Source organism: Marmota monax, unplaced genomic scaffold (assembly GCF_021218885.2).
Source record: "Marmota monax isolate L192 unplaced genomic scaffold, Marmota_monax_Labrador192_F-V1.1 WCK01_AAM20220418_F8-fsc00082, whole genome shotgun sequence".
Lineage (NCBI taxonomy): Eukaryota > Metazoa > Chordata > Mammalia > Rodentia > Sciuridae > Marmota > Marmota monax.
Window position 1 is genome coordinate 7,159,627 of NW_026695207.1, and position 18,189 is coordinate 7,177,815.

The 18,189-nt window shown below is 59.1% G+C and overlaps 1 protein-coding gene across 2 annotated transcripts; it reads left to right on the plus strand.

Annotated features, from left to right (window-relative positions):
* Positions 1 to 13,022: 13,022 nt before the first annotated feature.
* Irx4 (iroquois homeobox 4) lies at positions 13,023 to 17,934 on the plus strand. 2 transcript variants are annotated; one of them, XM_046430380.2, is made up of 5 exons: positions 13,023 to 13,287; positions 13,756 to 14,007; positions 14,726 to 14,841; positions 15,688 to 16,016; positions 16,543 to 17,934. In XM_046430380.2, the coding sequence occupies exons 1-5, from the start codon at positions 13,243 to 13,245 to the stop codon at positions 17,367 to 17,369; spliced, it is 1,569 nt and encodes a 522-aa protein (XP_046286336.2). In that variant the 5' UTR covers positions 13,023 to 13,242; the 3' UTR covers positions 17,370 to 17,934. The 2 variants fall into 2 exon arrangements, with proteins under 2 accessions (XP_046286336.2, XP_058430488.1); XM_058574505.1 differs by lacking the exons at positions 13,023 to 13,287; positions 13,756 to 14,007 and adding an exon at positions 14,096 to 14,595.
* The last annotated feature ends 255 nt before the right edge of the window (positions 17,935 to 18,189 follow it).

Below are 18,189 nucleotides of genomic sequence, written 5' to 3' on the forward strand. Positions count from 1 at the left end.
GTGACTCACAATATTGAGCCAAGTTACCGCGATTCTCGGGGGGCGGGGGGACTTAGCACTGTTATCAGACTAAACACAGCCTTCTGCTCTGGGCCTCCTATGAAAAGTCCCTCTGGGTAAGGGACCCACTGCTCTCCACAGGATACTGGCTGGGGTAGAGAGGCCACTTCCTCCCCCGCACCCCCGGGGCTTCTGTCTCATGGCAGCTGCTGAGAGATTTGGGCAAAATCTGAGTCTCCAGATCACCGGTTCAGGGCTTTTCAAAATGTTTAGTCCTCTGAAAATTTTTCAGAAGATACAATGTCCCAGAGACGTCCACCCAGTTCTCAAAAAGCTGACAGAATTACAGAGAAAAACAGCTGACTTTTCCCAGTATTGCAGGGAGAGGGGCAGATCCCAAAATTATGATGACCAGAGGCTCTGAAATGAGATGCCCCCCTGCCAACCCTTCAGGACTCCTGGGGTTTGAGGGACCCGCATTCTGAGCAAAATGGCAGCCACTTCATCTACCCCACACCATATGCAAGTGAGTCCCCAGGCCCCTAGAGCCAGTGTCATCCTAAAGAAGACAGCAGAGTTCTGAGGACCTGGCAGAGGACCCACGGAGCATCAGTCCCCCACAGAGCACAGCCCAGGGAGGCCAAGTCCAAACAGAGTCCAAACCCATGGTCCCAGGGGTGCAGGACCTCCACCAGGATCTCAGGAACTCCGTGGGCCGGGATATAGCTCCGCTGTAGAGTGTTTGCCTCACACGCACAAGGCCCCGCATTCCATCCCCAGCAGCCCCTCACACACACACACCAGGATGTCAGAATTCAGGGAACTGCAACCTGTCACAGGCTTTAGCTAGCGTGCCAAATAAGACCCTTACCAACTCTGTAACGTTCTCTCTGTAAGAGAACGTCCTGCCGAGAAGATGCCAGACGGCTGAGGTTCTCTGGTTGTGGAGCACAAAGCATCCCCATCCTTGGGCCCAAGAAGCTCCAGCAAGAATTCCCAAAGACAGTGTCCCAAGTGTGCACAGGAAGCCCCTTGCACAGAGGGTGAGAGTTGGTGTGATGCTCACACTCAGGGTTGGTCGACGTGGACCTGCAGCCACAGAGGCTAGCTCCGAGACCTCACAGGGCACCTGAATGACCAGGGTGTGCAGCAGCTCAGGAGGGCGCTGCTGGCCTCCTCAGCCTGTGTGGACACAGAACGCACCCCCACGTCACCCAGGCTCTGGCAGAAGCAAGAGTCACTCTCCAAGGCACCCCACTAGTGGGCAACGTCCAGACTCACCCTGAGCTGTCCAGGCAGGTAAGTCCCGTGAAGCTATGTACTGAAGCAAGTATCTATTCCTCCGGGGCCAAAGAGCACGTCACATGACAGCGCCACAGCACTGAGATGACAAGCTAAAGAGAGGGGAAAGACGCTCAGGTAGAGCAGGAAACCCCCTTCCAGGGGCCAACACCACTGCCAAACTGCACCCAAATACCTGCCGGGGAAGCCTGACAACGTGCACTGTGGGTCACGGTGACGAGTGCACTGCTCCTCTGCAGGACACGAGCTCACTGCCTCCTTTCTGTATGAGTTCCAGGTACAGAAATGCACAGTTCAGACTTGTCACAGTGAGGAGTGCTGGGTGAGCCCCACCACGTCACCAGAGCCCTCAGCCTGCACTTGTGAGGACCCCTGCTCCAGGACCATGGGTTCAGCCTGGTGCACACCTCTCATCTTACAGGTGGGCACCATCCACCCCAGCCCACAGCCAGGGATCCGGAGCCCTCCTGGTGTCTCCTTGTCGAGCTCACCCGGTCAGTGCCAAGGCTGGAACTCCCCGTCCACCCACTGGTCCCCAGGCCCAGCCTGACCAGGGACAGACTCAGCTGCTCTGACACAGAAACCACAGGCTGAAATGGGACCGGTCTCTCCTTCCTAGAGCAAGAGACCAGACATGGGGGTGTCAGGAATCAAGTCTGCCGGTGGGCTCCTGGCTGCTCTGTGGTCCAGGGTGGCTGCTCTCACTCTCCTCCCCCAGCCAAGGGGCAGACAGACAGGGTACGATGCCGCTCTTCCTTCCCCTTATTTACGTGGACACTTCCTCCCACGTCTTCACGGCTACAGTGTCTCTTAACCACACTTAGCTGCAAGAGAGGCTGGAACACAGAGCCGTGGGGCAGCCAGGTCCCGGCTGAAACTCCGGGGCCCGAGGAAGGTTGGCAACCTTAGGAGGGAGCCAAGGGGGGCAGAGGCACGTGAGCAAGGGCAGGCCAGCCAGGCAGGAGCTGTCCCAAGTCCCCTCGGCCTCTGCTCCCTCCTGTTGGCCACCTACCCCTCAGTGGGGACCTCGTCACATTTGTACCACAGCCAGTGCAGATGTGGGCACAGGTCCGCCCGCAGCCGGCATTGATAGCTCACGTGCTCCTGCAGTCGGGCGGATGGTGTACCCACAGGTGTCCATCACGAAGGAACTGGACTTGGGAGCTGCCGGATCTGTGTGGCACAAGCCAAGATGGAGTGCCTGCATCACAGGAAAAGCAGCCGCCGCTGTCAAGAGGGTGCTGACCGCCACCTCACACGCACAGCCAGCCGGCTCAGGTGGATCAGACACGCACGTGCACACCCTGGATTCACAGAAACAGAAGAACGTGGAGGATCAGGGAACAGACCAGTAAAATGTAGGCAAGTTGGGAAAGAGCTACGGAAACGACGGGTCCAGCCACGTGAAGACAGAACATCACTGGTCCACGAGGGACACGATGACCAACATGAAATACTATCCCTGCTGATATTACTAAATGGTCAATCTTTTCATTTATTCTAAACCACAAAAAGTAAGGTTTCCTATTCTCTGGGCCTCACCAGAACTAGTTCCCCGAGCGCTGGACTACTAGTTCAAAGTCCTGAGCCTTGTTTTTCTAAGCTCTTTGGAGCTGTGACAGTGCCCTGCCTCCCATACAGTCTGACACCCTGGTGAGCACTCAGCTGAGGACCCCTTCGTCTCCCAGTGCCGCACCTCTGAGGGAGGCCTCTGTCTGGACACCAGTGCTGTGTCCCAAGGGTGCCAGGCAGCCTGTTGGAGAGGCTGCAACCACAGAGCTGCCTCTTCAAGACTCCTGTGGGATGAAAGGCTGCAAAGCCCGTGTGTCCACATTCAGCACTAACAGCCCGTGTGTCCACGTTCAGCCACTAATGGCCAGTGCATATTTTGCCCTGACATTATATTTCCTCTTTAACTTAATGTTTCTGTCTGGGTACGTTTTCTATATTGAAAATTATAATATGTAATCACAGAATAGCACACCATTGCATTATAATGCATAATTATGCAATTAACAATTCTTTTATAGCATAATCACATAATCAAAATCATGACATTATTAATCTGACTTACAAAAGAATGATTGTATCAGTCAGATAGAATAGGCTGTGCTGCTGAAACAAACAATCCCCATGTCCCAGGGTTCAAAACTGTGGTTGACTGCTGTCCTCATGTCCAGCCAAGTCAGCAGGACCTTTGCTGCCACCAACAGAACGAGGCCACACAAACAGGCCATGAGCCACTTCTGCCCTACCTGCACTGAAGACTCTGTCCAGCAGAGTGCCACAGAGCTCACCCTCCTACAGGTCAGTTTCCTCATTTATTCCACCCCGTGTGGACGGTGCTGTCTTCTCGTGTGCCCCCAAGGCCCGAGGTAGGCTCTGCACTTTTTTGTTGTCCAGTGATGCACCCCAGGAGCCTGCAGAGGGCCAGGCCAGGGCAGGACAGGCACTGCATAAAGGCCCTGAGGAGAAACCTAAGCCCCGTCCAGAATCTCCCTGTGTCCCCTCCTCCAAGGAGCTGTTGCTGGCTTCTCCATCTGCTGTCCTTTCCTGGAGAGGACCCAGTTGACTTCCTTGCTCTCCCACATCATTCTGTGTCCACGGAGGGCCATGCTCAGGGTGCTGCCCCAGAAGAACAAGAGAAACAAGAAAAACAGGACAGGAGGAAACCCAGCCCTCTCAGAGCGCCACTCCAGCTCAGCAGAGGACAGGGACACAGATGGCAAGAGTCCCTGTGACGGGGAGGACTTCCTCAGTCCCCAGAGGGGGCGCAAGCTCTAGAGAAGGCAGGGACCACCGGCCAAATGGCATCTGTCCTGTGGACCCTGAAGAAGGGGCTGCGAGTCCAGGGGGCGGGGGGACCAACTTGACAGCTGTGACGGGGAACTGAGGGGAAGGGGCTCACCCTAAAGAACTCAGCTGAGCCCAAGAGATGGCAGGGAGGGACCCCCCGCTGTGAGCTGGACTTGTCTCCATGGCCCGCAGCCCATCAGAACGTCTTGTGGCAGACGTAGCTGGGTAGGACGATGTCGTGCTGGATGGGGGCAATCCAAAGTGACTGGTGACCTTATGAAGAGGGGAAATTGGGACACACGGGGAGTGTGCCATGTGGCAATGAGGCAGAGCTAGGGACAGTACACCCGCAAGCAGCCCCCAGGCTTGCCAGTGCCCACCCGAGAGCAGGGAGGCCTGGAGTGACCTCCTGGGAAGACACATGCTTGTGGCCTAGAACTGTGGGACAGGGCGTTCTGCCCTTCAAGGCCCGGTCTGTGGCCTGGAGGTGTGGCCAGGGCACTGGCACAGTTGCCTGCAGAGGGGGAGGCAGCCTCACAGAGCCACTGCCCCCAGCTGTGCCCGCCGCGCCCACCAGACGTCAGGACCCCAGACCTCTCAGGAGCTGCGGCTCACACAAGAGTCCCCCATCAGCACCAAATAGAAAACGAACAGGTTGCTAATGCCCGAGTCGTTTTCACTGATTCATTGATGTGAGCACTTCTGAAGTAAGACAGTAAGTGTTCCTGCCACGCTTTGAAGTAGGCTTCATCTCCCTCTCCCCCCGGGTGGTTTTGCAGCCATTAGGAATGTGCTCCTTTTATCTGGGGCCTTCAATTAATTGAATTTCAAAAAATACTCAGAAATGTTTTTATATAGAAACCGGCTGGCTCCTGGAGGACATTCCTGTGTGATCTGCCGCCACAGTGATTAAGAGCGGGCGCTTTACACTGGTCACTGCTGCTGGGCCGCCGCCGCCGCCAGCTACTCTCAGGTCGAGCTCAGGATTTGTGATGTTCCCCACGAGTCGGAGTCTGGGAAGAAAACTTCAGTTTCTGGGCTGCCTTCGGGTCACTGGCACACTTTCCCAATGGCCTTAAAGGGGACGTGACTGTGTTCACAGGCCAGCCAAAGGCAACACAGGCCAACGTGGACATGTTCCTCAGCTTCTCGGGCTCTTCCTGTGGCCTCACACAGACATCCCCAAACCTCTGTGGGGATAGTGGGGACCAGGTCAAAATGCCAGAAGGAGGCAGGCAGGACTCATCAGCAGAGAGCCCAGCCTGCAGGCCGTGCGGAGGGGCTGACCACACATGACCCAGACAGCTCCTCCGTCCTCTGGTTCGACCTGTGGACATGCGTTGGTACGTTTTGCGCAGTTGCTGTGGGACGGTGCGTGTGCACGGGGCCCACGAGGCAGCCATGCAGCTCCTCTCACCACGGGGGGTATGTGTCTCCTTTGTGTAGATGGACAGGACGGCAGTGAGCTGCCTCGATCTAAGGCCTTCTGTCTGCCACTTGATGTGTGGGGAGGCCACTCTTGTGTCTCTTCTCTGCCTATCCATCCAGCTTTCTCTGTAATGGCAAGTCACAATGATGTCCACGTTCCTGGCCACAACACACACTGGGAGCCTTCTGCACAGACTGAAATCAGTCTCATGTGGCTGTCTTTCCCAGCCCAGGCTTCTGTGACTCTAGGCTGTGCTGGGCAGACACCTCAAACTCTACTGCACACAGCCCAGATACTGTTGGAATTAATGCCTTTCATTGCTCATTGCTGAACCTCCTTGAAATCCGCTGCCGTAGCTCAGCACATCCACAGCTCAACACCGTCCACAGTTCAAGGTACTCCTGAGGGAGAGGGAAGAGATCACTTCCTAGGTTTGCTCCCTGGGTCTCACTGCACGTCAGGAGGACAGAGCAGTAGCAGGAACACCAGATGCAGAGCTGTGAGGTGCCCTCTCTGTGCCCTCGCGACCACACTCTGCAGTGACCACAGGCCACTGACCCATCTGCCAGGCTGCAGTTGCCATGTCTCCCCAGTGCCACCCTCTTCTTCTGATTAGTTAAGGCCCCCGAAGGACAGCACTGGCACCCGTGACCCTTCCCAGGTTGCCCTCCTTGGACGGTGGCACCTCATTGCCCTGGAGAAGGACCTTTTCTTCCTCTGGGCCTGGGGAGTGAGGGGGAAGGACACTCCATGGGCCCTTCAGCAGCACCAGGGCCTCAGTGAGCTGCACAGGGTGGCTCGGCCCCCAGATGCCTGTGCGTGTTGCAGCAAGGTCCAGGTGAGGAGGAGGAGGCAGCGCATGGCCAAGCCCCAGGGGCATGGAGACTTTCATTTCAGATTGCACCCTGGCAGCCGTGCCGGCACAGGAGACAAAGGAGGGATTGAAAAGGATCCACAGGGGCACGGCAGTGGGAAGGCTGTGGGCCCTGCTCGAGCACGTGCCGGGACCTGTCCACCAGCCAGCCCCAAGAACTGCTCAGCTGCAGAGGTGGCCCAGGCTACAGACCCACATCTGGACTGACCACCCACTCTGAAGCCAGAGAGGGACTTTCCCCTGGCCAAGGCCTGGGCATTTCCACCATTTCCTCAGAGTGCTAACTCAGAGGGGCCCTGAAATGCAGCAAAAAACTCAGTGCAGTCTGCGGCAGTGGGTCCACCCAGCAGGTCAAGGGCTGAGAGGCAGCAGAAGGGAGCTCATGCTGTGGTCACTTGAGTCAGAAAACCAGGCGTGGCAGCCCAATGAGGCTCTCTGAGGATGGGTCCCTGAGTAGCAGAGGACACAGCCTCCCCGCTCTGGGAGTCAGCCCCTAAGCATGTGCTTTCCAAGGATACCAGTGTTGTCTGGGTCCTGGAGACCTCAGAAGGGGATGTCCAGGCCGCCAGTGACCTTCCTGCAGCTTCGGTGCTTGTCAGCCATGACTGCTCACTAATGAGGCCCCAGTGAACGTGAAGTGAGTTCAACAAATCAAGGGTGTAGACACGCATGTCCTGGCCTACATCTAGCTTTAAAAAGAATCTCTGTCCCACACAAGCTCACAGAGAGGCCCTTGTGCCTGTCCCTGTTGGCCCTGAGACCAGGCAGAGAGCTCCCTCCTGGTATCAAGGCAGCCATGAAGGGGCTGGAACCAGAGCAGGACTCCTTCTCTCCTGGGATCAAGCTGCTCTTTCTCCACTTTATTCCTGTTGGAGTCAAAAGGGCCCTGACCCTTTTCCAGAAGGACACTTCCATCTGTCCCTACGTAAGGGAGCCCCACCTCATCTGCCTCCTGGGCTTGGACAGAGCAGGAAGAGCAAGCCCCAATCCCTGTGCCCAGGGAGTGACCCAGGCAGCACCCGCATGACATGCATGCCCAGGTTGATGCACAGAGGCCAGCTACACCGGCATGTTTCTGGGGTAGCCAGGAGGCGGAAGCACAGTTTGCAGTGTCCAGTCTCGCTCAGCCTGGCTGGGCACTGCTGGCCCTCATCTCTCCCAGTGAAGAAGCTGGTAACTCAAGGCCTGCACACAGACTACCCCGTGAGCTGCTGCTGAGGTGAGCCATTCCCACTGCGTCTCTAGCAGCTACAGAGCTCTGGAGGGAAAACCAGACAGAAAGCGAACGCCTGCACAAGTTGTTCAGAGGTGCTCTCCGTCCCCTGGCTGAGGCCACTGCTGTGATGAGGAACAGGTTCAAGGTTCTTTGGAGTGGACATGACTGCAGATGGAAGGAGTACCCATCAGGGCAGGAGATACCGACCTACACATCATTGGTTTGGGGCCAGGGTGAGGCCAGGACCTTGCCAGCACCTGGCAGAGGGACCCTCTAAGGGACTTAGTTTGGTCACTTGTCCATGAGCCCAAAGGCTCTATAATTCTCCAGTCCCTTCCTGCTCTGGCCTGGCCAGGCGGTGCCCTGCCCCCTGTTTGCCCTCTGTGCTTGCCAAGCAGCAGCAGCCGGGAGGACCAACTCACTTGTGTCCATTCTTCGGGGGAGAAGTCTGTTGCTGACAGAGGAGGGAGAGGGATCCGGACCTAGGCCCCCTCCCCTGCCTTGGGCTCCATGAAGAAGCTGAAGTCTGTTCATCCCGATGCTTGTCCCCAGGCCACAGGTCCAGGCTTCCTGGCTCTGAAGGGTGGTAAGCCAGCTCCTTCCCAGGAACAGTGCTTTGTCTTGGGCACACGGCCCCCAAACAGTTTCTGTGATTTTTCACCGTTTACCCCCACTTGCCCAAGTCCCTGCCCAGGGCCTGGGGTCAGAAAAGCCTGGGACCAGTGTGGACACTAGGCATAAAACCCAGGGGTTTTCTGGCTTAGCATGATCGAGTGGGGGAGGGGCAGCGAAAGAGGAGGAGGGCCTAAAAATCTAGCCTAATCCCAGGGATGGCCACCACAGGGCTCTGGCCCAAAACCAGAGCCACTGCCTCCGGGAGAGGCAGGACCTGGGGGCCCGGAGCCCAAGGCTGCCAGAGCCGCACAGCAGGCCTAACGTGTCAGAATCGGTGTCGCCGCCTTTCTGCTGTCCCGCTACAGCTGGGAGTCTTCTTAGGGCCTGGTGTCCTCGCCCAAACAGCCCCCCGACACCCTGCCCGCCCCCTCGCCCGCCCCTCATCCCACCCTGCACCCCGCACGCCCAGCTGGCCGGCAGGGCGGAGAGGAAAGTTGGCAAGCGCTGGGCGCCCGCGGGGGAAGCGTTAATGGGCGGCCGGGTGGGAGCCGCTCGCTCGCTTGCCCACGTCACGCCGGTGCGGGCTCGGCTGACGACCGCGGCGCCTGGGGACGCCGGCGCGCTCCGCTCGCCAGGTGCTCCGCCTGGAAATGTCTCCATTAGTTGTCGCCTGTTCCTCGCCGGAGCGCGCGCGCCGAGCGGCCGCGCAGGGTCCTCGCGGGCGGCCAGGAGTGGCCCAGCGCCGCCGCAGGTAGGCGAGGTCCCGGCGCCCGCCCCCGCGCCCGCCCCGGGGTTCTGAGACCCCTCCCCCCATTCCGAGGAGGCGGAGGCTCCTCACGGCCGCCGAGGGGCGCGGGCGGCGGCGGCGGCGGCGGAGGCGGCGGCGACTCCCCGGTGTGTCCTGGGCTGCGCCTTGCTCCCCGCGGCCCTGGCGCCCAGGCGGCGCGGCTGGCGCTTCCCCGGCGCAGGTAGGGAGCGGGCTCGGCCGCACAAACTTTGCGAGGATTGCTCTTGCGCCGGAGGGGACAAAGTTTGCTGCTTGCTGATGGGGTCTCCGGAGGCCACTGCATTTGCTTCAAGTTTCGGGAAGCGGGGTGAGGGGACCGGAGCGGTGCTCGGAGTGCGGGGTGCGGGACGCTGGGGACCTCGCGGGACGCAGGGGTCAGGAGCGGGATGGCACGGCCTGCCCTCTGGACGCCGGACTGCGCTCCTTCCTGCTTCTGGCAGCGCCCTTGGAGCTGGCCCGCTGGCCATAGGAGCGCAGCGGGAGAGCAGAGAGAGAGGGCAGGAATGGAGGGCGTTCGGGGAATGGGAAATTAAACCAGCTTGTGCCGCCGGTTTCGGGGTGCACTTCGAAGAAGCGACCTGCCAAACTCGGCTTCGCCCTGGCTGCATCGCCGACTCCTAGAACACACATCAGTCCCGCACCCTGCTAGCAGTGGTCGGGTGCACCGCTGCAAGGGCTCGGCCTTGTTCCTCGGCCCTTCTGGGCTCTGCGCTGAGCCTTCGCTTTCGGATGGGGTTAATTTGCCTGGAAAGAGCTCCCCGTGGCTCTTAGTGCCAGAAGGGGTAGCCCGTGGGTTAGGCTAGAGCACTAGGACTTGGCTGATCCCAGGAAGGTCAGGGCCTGCCCGTCTCCCCAGAGGCCTTCCCTGGTTCCAAAAGCCAACCTCAACCGGGAGCAAAACAGGTGCTCCATGAGCTCCTAATGTTCAGCATAACCCACTCTGTCCCCTGGGGCCAGCTTGGACCCTCATCCCCAACTCCTTTCCACCCCTCGCCTCCTGTTCATGGGTGTATTTGTATCTGTGGGACTCTCAAAGTTCTGGACTCAGCTCACTGTTGTATGCAAGCTCATTTATCTGATGACACCCTGAGGTCCTGGGACTCCTGTCTGCTCTTGGACCAGGAACCGGTACCTCGGCCCAAAGCTTGACTTTTTAGGAAGGGCAATTGGATCATTTCTCATATATTCATGGAACAAGGATGGCCTAGAGTAGGGGAGCCTCAGCCAGGGCGCAAGCTGTCAGCAGTAGGTCGGGTTCGCTGGCCAGAGACTGATAGCGGTGCCTGGTGAAGCCCAGCAGGTCTGGAGATTCTTGGGGCAATTGCAAGCCCCTGGGTGTGGCTGGACCAGGTCCCCAAAGGCCGCCCAGGCCAGGGCCTGCAGGAAGTGGAGTGTGGGTGTGCAGCAGCCCAGGATGTGGAGTCCTTCCGGGGAGCCAGGATTCTTGAGGGGTAAAGGGTCTCCTCTTGTGAGAGCTGGGCGGAGTGGGGACTGGGAGCGTCTGTTTACGTACACAGGCTGGAAAACAATCAGCGAGGGGCGAAGAAAGCCACGAAACCCCTCCCCCAGAGGCCCCCAAGGACGCGCAGCGCTGCCCCCGCCCACGCTCCGACGGTGAGCACATCTGCTTAGAAGATGAATGGCCGCGTATTCAGGGGGCATCTTTCCCCAAGAGCTGAGCTGTGGCCGGCCAGGTACCCGGAAAGGAAATGTGGCTGTCTGTCTGTCAGCCCGGGTAGGCTGCTGGCTGCGAACTGGAATTCCAGAGCAGAGCGCAGACTGCTGAAGCTGGCCCAGCCGAGCGCTTACAGCCGCCTAGGCCTGCCTGGAGAAGTAGGGTGCGTGTCCAGAGGGCCAGACCTGCCCTCCTGACTCCTGCTCCGAAAGCCCTGAGCCCTCAGCCGCCCTGCGCTCTCTCCCCTCCCTGGTCCGACCTCATTATTCGGGGAGAGTGAGTTGTTTGTAAACAATAAATAATGAAAAGTAGGAGAATGTTCTGCAAAAGCCTCAGCGAAGGCAGAAAACTGGAAGGAGTTGGGAGGAGGGAGGTGGGGGAGGGGAGGAGCAGGAGGCGGAAGAGCGAGAGAGACAGAGATTCGTTTCCACCGAGAAGCCCGGTGGCTAGTTTCTTATTATTTACAGGAAGGTGGTATTAGCAATTCAGGTGAGAGAGAAATAAACAGACCTGCCACGAAATCAATACAGAATTCAAAAACAATTATTAATGTCATTTGACTCGTGTTCTTTATATATCTCTCCCGGCTACGGACGCTAAACTGTCTGAATAATTTGCATGGAGCGGCTATTCATTATTTCCGATGGTTCTCCTTTGCAAGCAGCTCGGACGTGGCCGGCCGCGGTCCAACGCCATCGGAGAACTCGTATTTTCGTCTGTAAATTAAAGCAATTACGCAGCAGATATTATATGATGTGTACTGCGGTCTCCAGATAGTCATCAATCACCTTCAACAGAGCTGTCAGGGCCGGCAGATTTCGTTTCTGGGAGCAGCCTTGCAGCTGGGGAGAGGGCGAGAACGTCACCATTAATTAGAGGGTGACCCTGGGGCGATTCACAGGTCTGAACCCAGGAATCTCTCGAAGCAAGTCTGCACAGCACCACGGTGCAAGGCTCCGCTCCCCGTCGACCGTGGGAGGCCTGCCCGGTGGGGCAGAGCTGCAGGGGGCGAGAGTGGGCCCCAGAGGACCACAGAGCCAAGGGCTGGGAACGAGTTCCGGGTGGCCCAGCGCCCCCTCCCCGCCTGAGGGAGCGTTGGCCTTCTCTTTGAACTCAGGGCAAGGTTCTGAGGCCGGGGACTGGCCCGGGAAGTCCTACAGTGAGCACCCGGCCCCCTCTCTTGCTCCGATGCTCCCCAGGCAGAAAGCTGTGCTAAACAGACCCTGGCGCCAGAGGTGGGGGACGCTTTAGCCGGCGCCCGAAGTCGCCTCCCCTGCACCCAGCCCTGCCGCTTGCCTAGAGAAGCGAGCCTACAGGAGGGGTCCCGGGCCTGAACAAGGAAATCTGTCCTTCAGAGTGCTCAGGGGCTTCTGACAGTCCCTGGCTTAGCCGCGAGGGGCACGGAGAGGCCGATGGATGGTGGCCCGCAGAAGACGAGGGGGAAGGAGGGGAGGGAGGTGAGCTGCGGCAGCGGGCTGAGCAAGAACTTGAATGACCTCAAGTGGAGAAAAGGAGGGGCCTTTTCCGGGGATGCTGGGTTCCAGGGGTGGCACAGCTGGGGGACGCTGGCCCGGGGAGACTCAGCTGTACGTGGGCCACCGGCCCAGGTCCGGCTCTGGGGAAAGTCCCGGGGACCCACACAGATGAGGGCATGTTGACCTCAGACGGGCAGCTGCAGTTGATTCTGAACTTCCATTCATGGCTGTGTGGGAGCTGGAGCGAGGCGTTCTGGAGACCCGGTTAAACAGTGGCGAGAAGCACTGGGCGCCTACGCGCGCGGGGCCTCAGAGCTGGTCCTTCCTCCCAGGGCGAGCGCGCGGCGAGGAAGGGCGGGCAGCTGCCGCCCGAGCCCGGCTAATTTTAACTGTTGATTACATCTTCACTGAAGACTCACTCGTGTGTCCCTTCATAGGTCTCATTTGTAATTGAGACTAATGATTACAGTGGGGTGGGAAGGAGCAGATGCTCATTAATTAATTTCTAATTAAAAGTGCCTTCCGTCCTCCGGTGACTTAGGAGAAACACCGTTTGTCGGGCCGATATTGACTCCTTGAATGGAATCCATTTGTTAAAGCCCAACGGCCCTCCGCCCCGGCTTGCGCGGCCCTGACTGCCCTCACCCCTCCCGGCCAGCGTCCGAGTGACCCGCACGTCCGCAGCCGGGCCTTACTGCGCGGCGTGGAGCTGACGTCAGTGTCTCCGACGCTTAAAACTGCGCACATCTGACTTGGTTCCTGTGATTCGTTTTTTGCTTTGTTTTGTTCTTTTTTTTTTTTTTTTTTTTTGCAAAATATGTATTTCTGTCGCCGCAGTAGGGTCGGTCGCTCCCAGAGCCCTCCCGTGGCTCCAGATTTCGAAGCGGCCACCACCGCTCACTTTCCTTCCTGGTTACAAAAGTTTGCGGAGCGTGTGGGTGATTTAACCTGCTCTCCCGCTTCGTCCTCTCAGACCCTAGGAGCCTGCAGCCCGGGAGCAGGGGCGGAACCACTCCGGCCCCGGCGCGCAGGGTCCTTCCTGCCCCGCCTGTCCGCCCTGGGCCGCGCCCGCCATGTCCTACCCTCAGTTTGGATACCCCTACTCCTCGGCTCCCCAGGTAAGGGGACTCCCCGCGAGGACCAGGTAGGGTGGGCAGGACGCGCCGGTGACCCTCTCTTCCCAGCTAACAGGCCTTCTCGTGCCAGGCGGGTGGACCCCGAACCCCTGTGCAGGGCGGATGGGCTGATAAAATCCAACAGGGCGTTAGAATTCACATTTGTTCCACCCACTGGGCTCTGAGGCTGCGTCCCAGAGGATCTTAGGGAGCCGGGGAGGGGGAGCACCTGGCACCAAGCAAACTTGGAGCGCCAGGGCCAATGGCCTTGGGAACCTGGGGTGGATGGGAGCGCTCGGGCTGGGTCCCACACGCTCAGAGGAGACCAGGCTCACAGGCTTGCAGAGAGGGACCGTGATTGTAGGGTGTGGAGATCGGGAGACCCCTGGGAACGGAGGCGAGGTACTCCCTGGGGGGAAGCTCCTCCAGCCAGGATGCCCGGCCCATCCTCGCGGCCCCTTTCTCCTCCAGTTCCTGATGACCACCAACTCCCTGAGCACGTGCTGCGAGTCTGGTGGCCGCACACTGGCTGACTCGGGGCCCGCAGCCTCAGCCCAAGCGCCCGTCTACTGCCCGGTCTACGAGAGCCGGCTGCTGGCCACTGCGCGCCACGAACTCAACTCAGCTGCCGCGCTCGGTGTTTACGGGGGCCCCTACGGCGGCTCACAGGGCTATGGTAACTACGTGACCTACGGCTCAGAGGCGTCTGCCTTCTATTCGTTGGTAAGGGAGCATCCCAACCCTCCCGCGCCCCGCCCCTACCCCTGGATTTGCCAAACCCACTCCCTCGATCCAAGGTCGTGAGTCCTCTGGGTCCCCCAACTGCTGAGGGTTGTCTTCGTCCAGCTGGGCTCCCCAATCAGTCCCTCGGAAGAGGGATCAGGAACCGGGCACACTCCGCCCAGGTTCAGGGTGCCCCGCGGGTGCACCGCTGTTAGCGTACTTTTTGTTTTATGTTTTTCCACTGAATTCCAACAAGATCACTGGCTCTACTCGCCAAGCCCCTCTTCCTCTCCCATCCCCTCTTTCTCCCTCTTCTCCCTCCCCTGCTCCTCACTCCCATCCTCCCTTACCTCTCCTGCCCTCTTCTTCCCGGTTCACCTGCTCTCCCGGCTGGCCAGTCTGCCTCTCCATGACCCTTCTCCACACCCACCCCTGCTGTCCTCTTACCCACTCTGATTCTCTCTTTTCCCCCTTCATTTTCCTTCTCCTTTCTATCCTGTTTCCGGAACTCCAGTTGTCCCCTCTCCAGTTTGGGGAATGGAGAACCAAGGCCTGAGGGAGATGAGCCTCAGGCAGCGCCTGCTGCAGGTGTGGACGTGGGTGTGGTGGGGACTGCCCGGGTTTCAGCCCGGAGCCTGGGGAGCCAGGGGACCTAGGAAAAGGGCTGTAGCTGGGTGGTGTCTGGAAGCTGCGACCCCAGACTCCTCTGCTCCTACAGAATAGCTTCGACTCCAAGGACGGGTCGGGATCTGCGCATGCGGGCCTCCCGCCAGCTGCAGCTGCTGCCGCCTACTACCCTTATGAGCCAGCTCTGGGCCAGTACCCCTACGACAGGTGAGGGACCATCAGTGGTCACCACCTCCATGCACAGTCAACATGCCCCTCCTGGGAAGTGGGGAGGCAGGTCAAGCCTGCTACCACTAAAGTCAGGCTTGACCTGCCACCGTGGTCCATGCTTCTCAGGCTCCTGGCCAGCCTGTACTGCGGGGAACTAGAATTTGCCCCAGTCCCCCACCCCACCCCACTCACGCTGTAAAAACTGCTCTAACTTCTGAGGGCGTGGCATCTGGAAGGCCCAGTCCACTAAGGCAACTTCCTCAGGAGCCTCAGTCACCTCCCTGTACCCCAAGAAGTAGAGCCCTGGTTGAGTGTCCAAGCAGAACCCACTGGCCCTGCAGAGGGAGCCATGAGGGGGAGACCCTGCAGCTGGCCATGCCCAGTCCAGGCCACAGTGTCATTCCATCTTCCTTGGGTGACCATAACAGTTGAACGCACTGAGGCAGCAGGCAGCTTTCTGCTCCGGTCCACCGTGACCTTTCCTCGCAGGGACTTGCATATTAGGGTGGGAGGTCACATGCCTGCAAAGTGTTCTTATGGCTTGGAGATCAAAGAAATAAGAGTGAAGCCCCATCAAGAACCTCAGGGAAATATCTCTGGAGAGTGACAGAGGCCATGACCTCTCCCACTTGGGAATGAGCCAAGCTCCCTGTCATATTAATGACACTCTCTTTGACCTCCGCCCACAAAAGGCCAGGCGTCCCCCCACACACACACAACCCGACACAGGGAGGCAAAGCCCATCCCAGCGTCCCTGGCGGCCCTGCCCCTACCCCCAGGGTCGGCCTGGGCGGCGGCTGGCCCTCCGCTGCGATCATGCCCCACTGTAGAGCCTGTCTCCAGGTACGGGACCATGGACAGCGGCACGCGGCGCAAGAACGCCACTCGTGAGACCACCAGCACGCTCAAGGCCTGGCTGCAGGAGCACCGCAAGAACCCGTACCCCACCAAGGGCGAGAAGATCATGCTGGCCATCATCACCAAGATGACCCTCACGCAGGTCTCCACCTGGTTCGCCAACGCGCGCCGGCGCCTCAAGAAGGAGAACAAGATGACGTGGCCGCCTCGGAACAAATGCGCAGAGGAGAAGCGGCCCTATGGGGAGGGCGAGGAGGAGGAGGCCGGCGAGGAGGAGGCACAGGAAGAGCCCCTCAAGAGCTCCAAGGGCGAAGGTGAGTTGGGAAGTTGGCGCTGGGGTCAGCCAGGCTTCCAGGGGACTTTTCCAGGGTTTCCTACCACCTAGAGACAAGCAGCCAGGCACAGAGGGGAGTTGAGCCAAGCAAAAACAAAACCTCCCAGGACCAGTTGGGTAGCAGATGAGTTGTGGGTAAGGCCCTGTGCACCTGAAGACTGTGGTGGTCCCCTCTGGACACACTTAGAGAAGTCCAAGTCAAGTTTTAGAATCTCTCCCTCCCTCCCCCACTCCCTCCCTCTCTCTCTCTCTCTCTGTCTCTCTCTCTCTCTCTGTCTCACACACACACACACACACACACACACACACTAGAGGTTGAAATCAATCTAGTCCCCTGTGTCACCAGGTGGAGTCCTGGGCACCTTCAAAGGAGATGGAAAGACAGAGAAGGACCTCAGGCCTTTTCCTTGTCCAGTACTGGACTCCATAGTGTGGCTTAGGAGGAGTGGGCGACCGATGACCCACCCAGCTCTCTTTCTCCACTGGACTGGGTTCTCTCCTGGCAGAGGCTGTCAGCAGAGAGGACAAGGACCTGGAGCTCAGTGACCTGGAGGACTTCGACCCACTTGAGGCAGAGACCCCAGAGTGTGAGCTGAAGGCACCCTTCCAGCGCCTGGACAGCAGCCTGGAGCGCGGCCCTGCTGCACCTGAAGGCCCTGGCACTGGAGGCAAAGAGGCCTCCGGCCCGCTCCAGCTGCCCTTGCCCACGGATGGTGGAGCTGCCCTGGATGAGGACCTGGAGAGGGCCCCGAGCTGCCTCCGGAGCACAGTGGCCAGGGAGGAGCAACAGCCAGGCACAGAGGGTGACCCACAGGCCTGCGAGGCCAAGCTGGGCTTTGCACCTACAGGGACGCCAGGGGGTCTGGAGTCCAAGCCTCGCATCTGGTCACTGGCCCACACGGCCACTGCTGCGGCAGCCACTGCCCTGAGCCAGACTGAGTTTCCGTCCTGCATGCTCAAGCGTCAAGCTCCTCTTGCCCCTGCAGCCACATCCTCCACACCCACCTCATCCTCCTCTGTGGTCCCGGCACCCCTCGGTGCCCTGGACAGGCACCAGGACTCCCCAGTAACCAGTCTTAGAAACTGGGTGGACGGGGTCTTCCATGACCCCATCCTCAGGCACAGCACTTTGAACCAGGCCTGGGCCACCGCCAAGGGTGCCCTCCTGGATCCTGGGCCTCTGGGACGCTCTCTGGGGGCCAGTGCCAACATGCTGACAGCGCCCCTGGCCCGCACCTTCCCCTCTGCTGCACCCCAAGATGCCCCAGCTGCAGGTGCTGCCAGGGAGCTGCTGGCCATGCCCAAGGCTGGAGGCAAGCCCTTCTGCGCCTGATGCCACCTGTCCAGCATGACAGAGAAGGGAACCAGCGCTGGCCCAGAAGACCAGACTCTTTTTTACTGAGTTTCCAAAGGAAGGCAAGAGCGTGGCCAAGCCAAGGCTGCCAACATACTGAGAAGGAGCACTGGACTCAGTCTCCCCAGGGCCACAGAGAAGCGTGTGCTGTCACCAAGATCCCCTGGACCCACCTGGTCATGAGTCTACCAGAGCCATCCCCCTGAACTCCTGAACCCAGCAGGGAGAGCGCTCTCACAGCACATGGGAGCACCCTTGAAGCATCAAGTTTACATCCGAAGTGTACAAGGAGAGGGCGTTTGGGCTCCTGGGCTTGTTTTGTGTAGCTGTCTCCATGGGGTTGGGGGCATGCCGGTCTTCGTTATGAATTCTCAGCCTGCTCATCTTCTGACTTCATCCTCAGCACATAATGCTCACCAACAGCACTTCCACCAAGTTTACACTGTTGCACATTCTTGACTCGATAAAATTATGTTTTTTAAAATGTATGTTCACACCAATAATTGCCTGCTTCAGAGAGAGGCTAATAAAACCCAGTGATGGTGTTTGCATTGCAGAGTGAACACATTTCAAAACCTGGGGCTTGAGAGTGCCAGAGGAGGTGGTGCTGATGCCCATGGGAAGGAATGGGGTGGGGCCGGGCAGGGTGGAGTGGGGTGGGTGTCCACCAGACAACACCTCCATAAACTCCTTGTCAACCCAAGACCCCCCTGCCCCCTTGAGTCCACCAGAGTCCTACCAAAGCCACTGAAAACAGGAGAGTGGCTGAGAAATCTGAGCCTTCTGCTGGACTCCTCCT

Coding starts and splice junctions, on each gene's coding strand:
- Irx4 (XM_046430380.2), top strand. CDS start 13,243: ATGTCCTACCCTCAGTTTGGATACCCCTACTCCTCGGCTCCCCAG. Junction 13,288..13,755: donor CCTACTCCTCGGCTCCCCAG/GTAAGGGGACTC, acceptor TTTCTCCTCCAG/TTCCTGATGACCACCAACTC. Junction 14,008..14,725: donor CGTCTGCCTTCTATTCGTTG/GTAAGGGAGCAT, acceptor CTGCTCCTACAG/AATAGCTTCGACTCCAAGGA.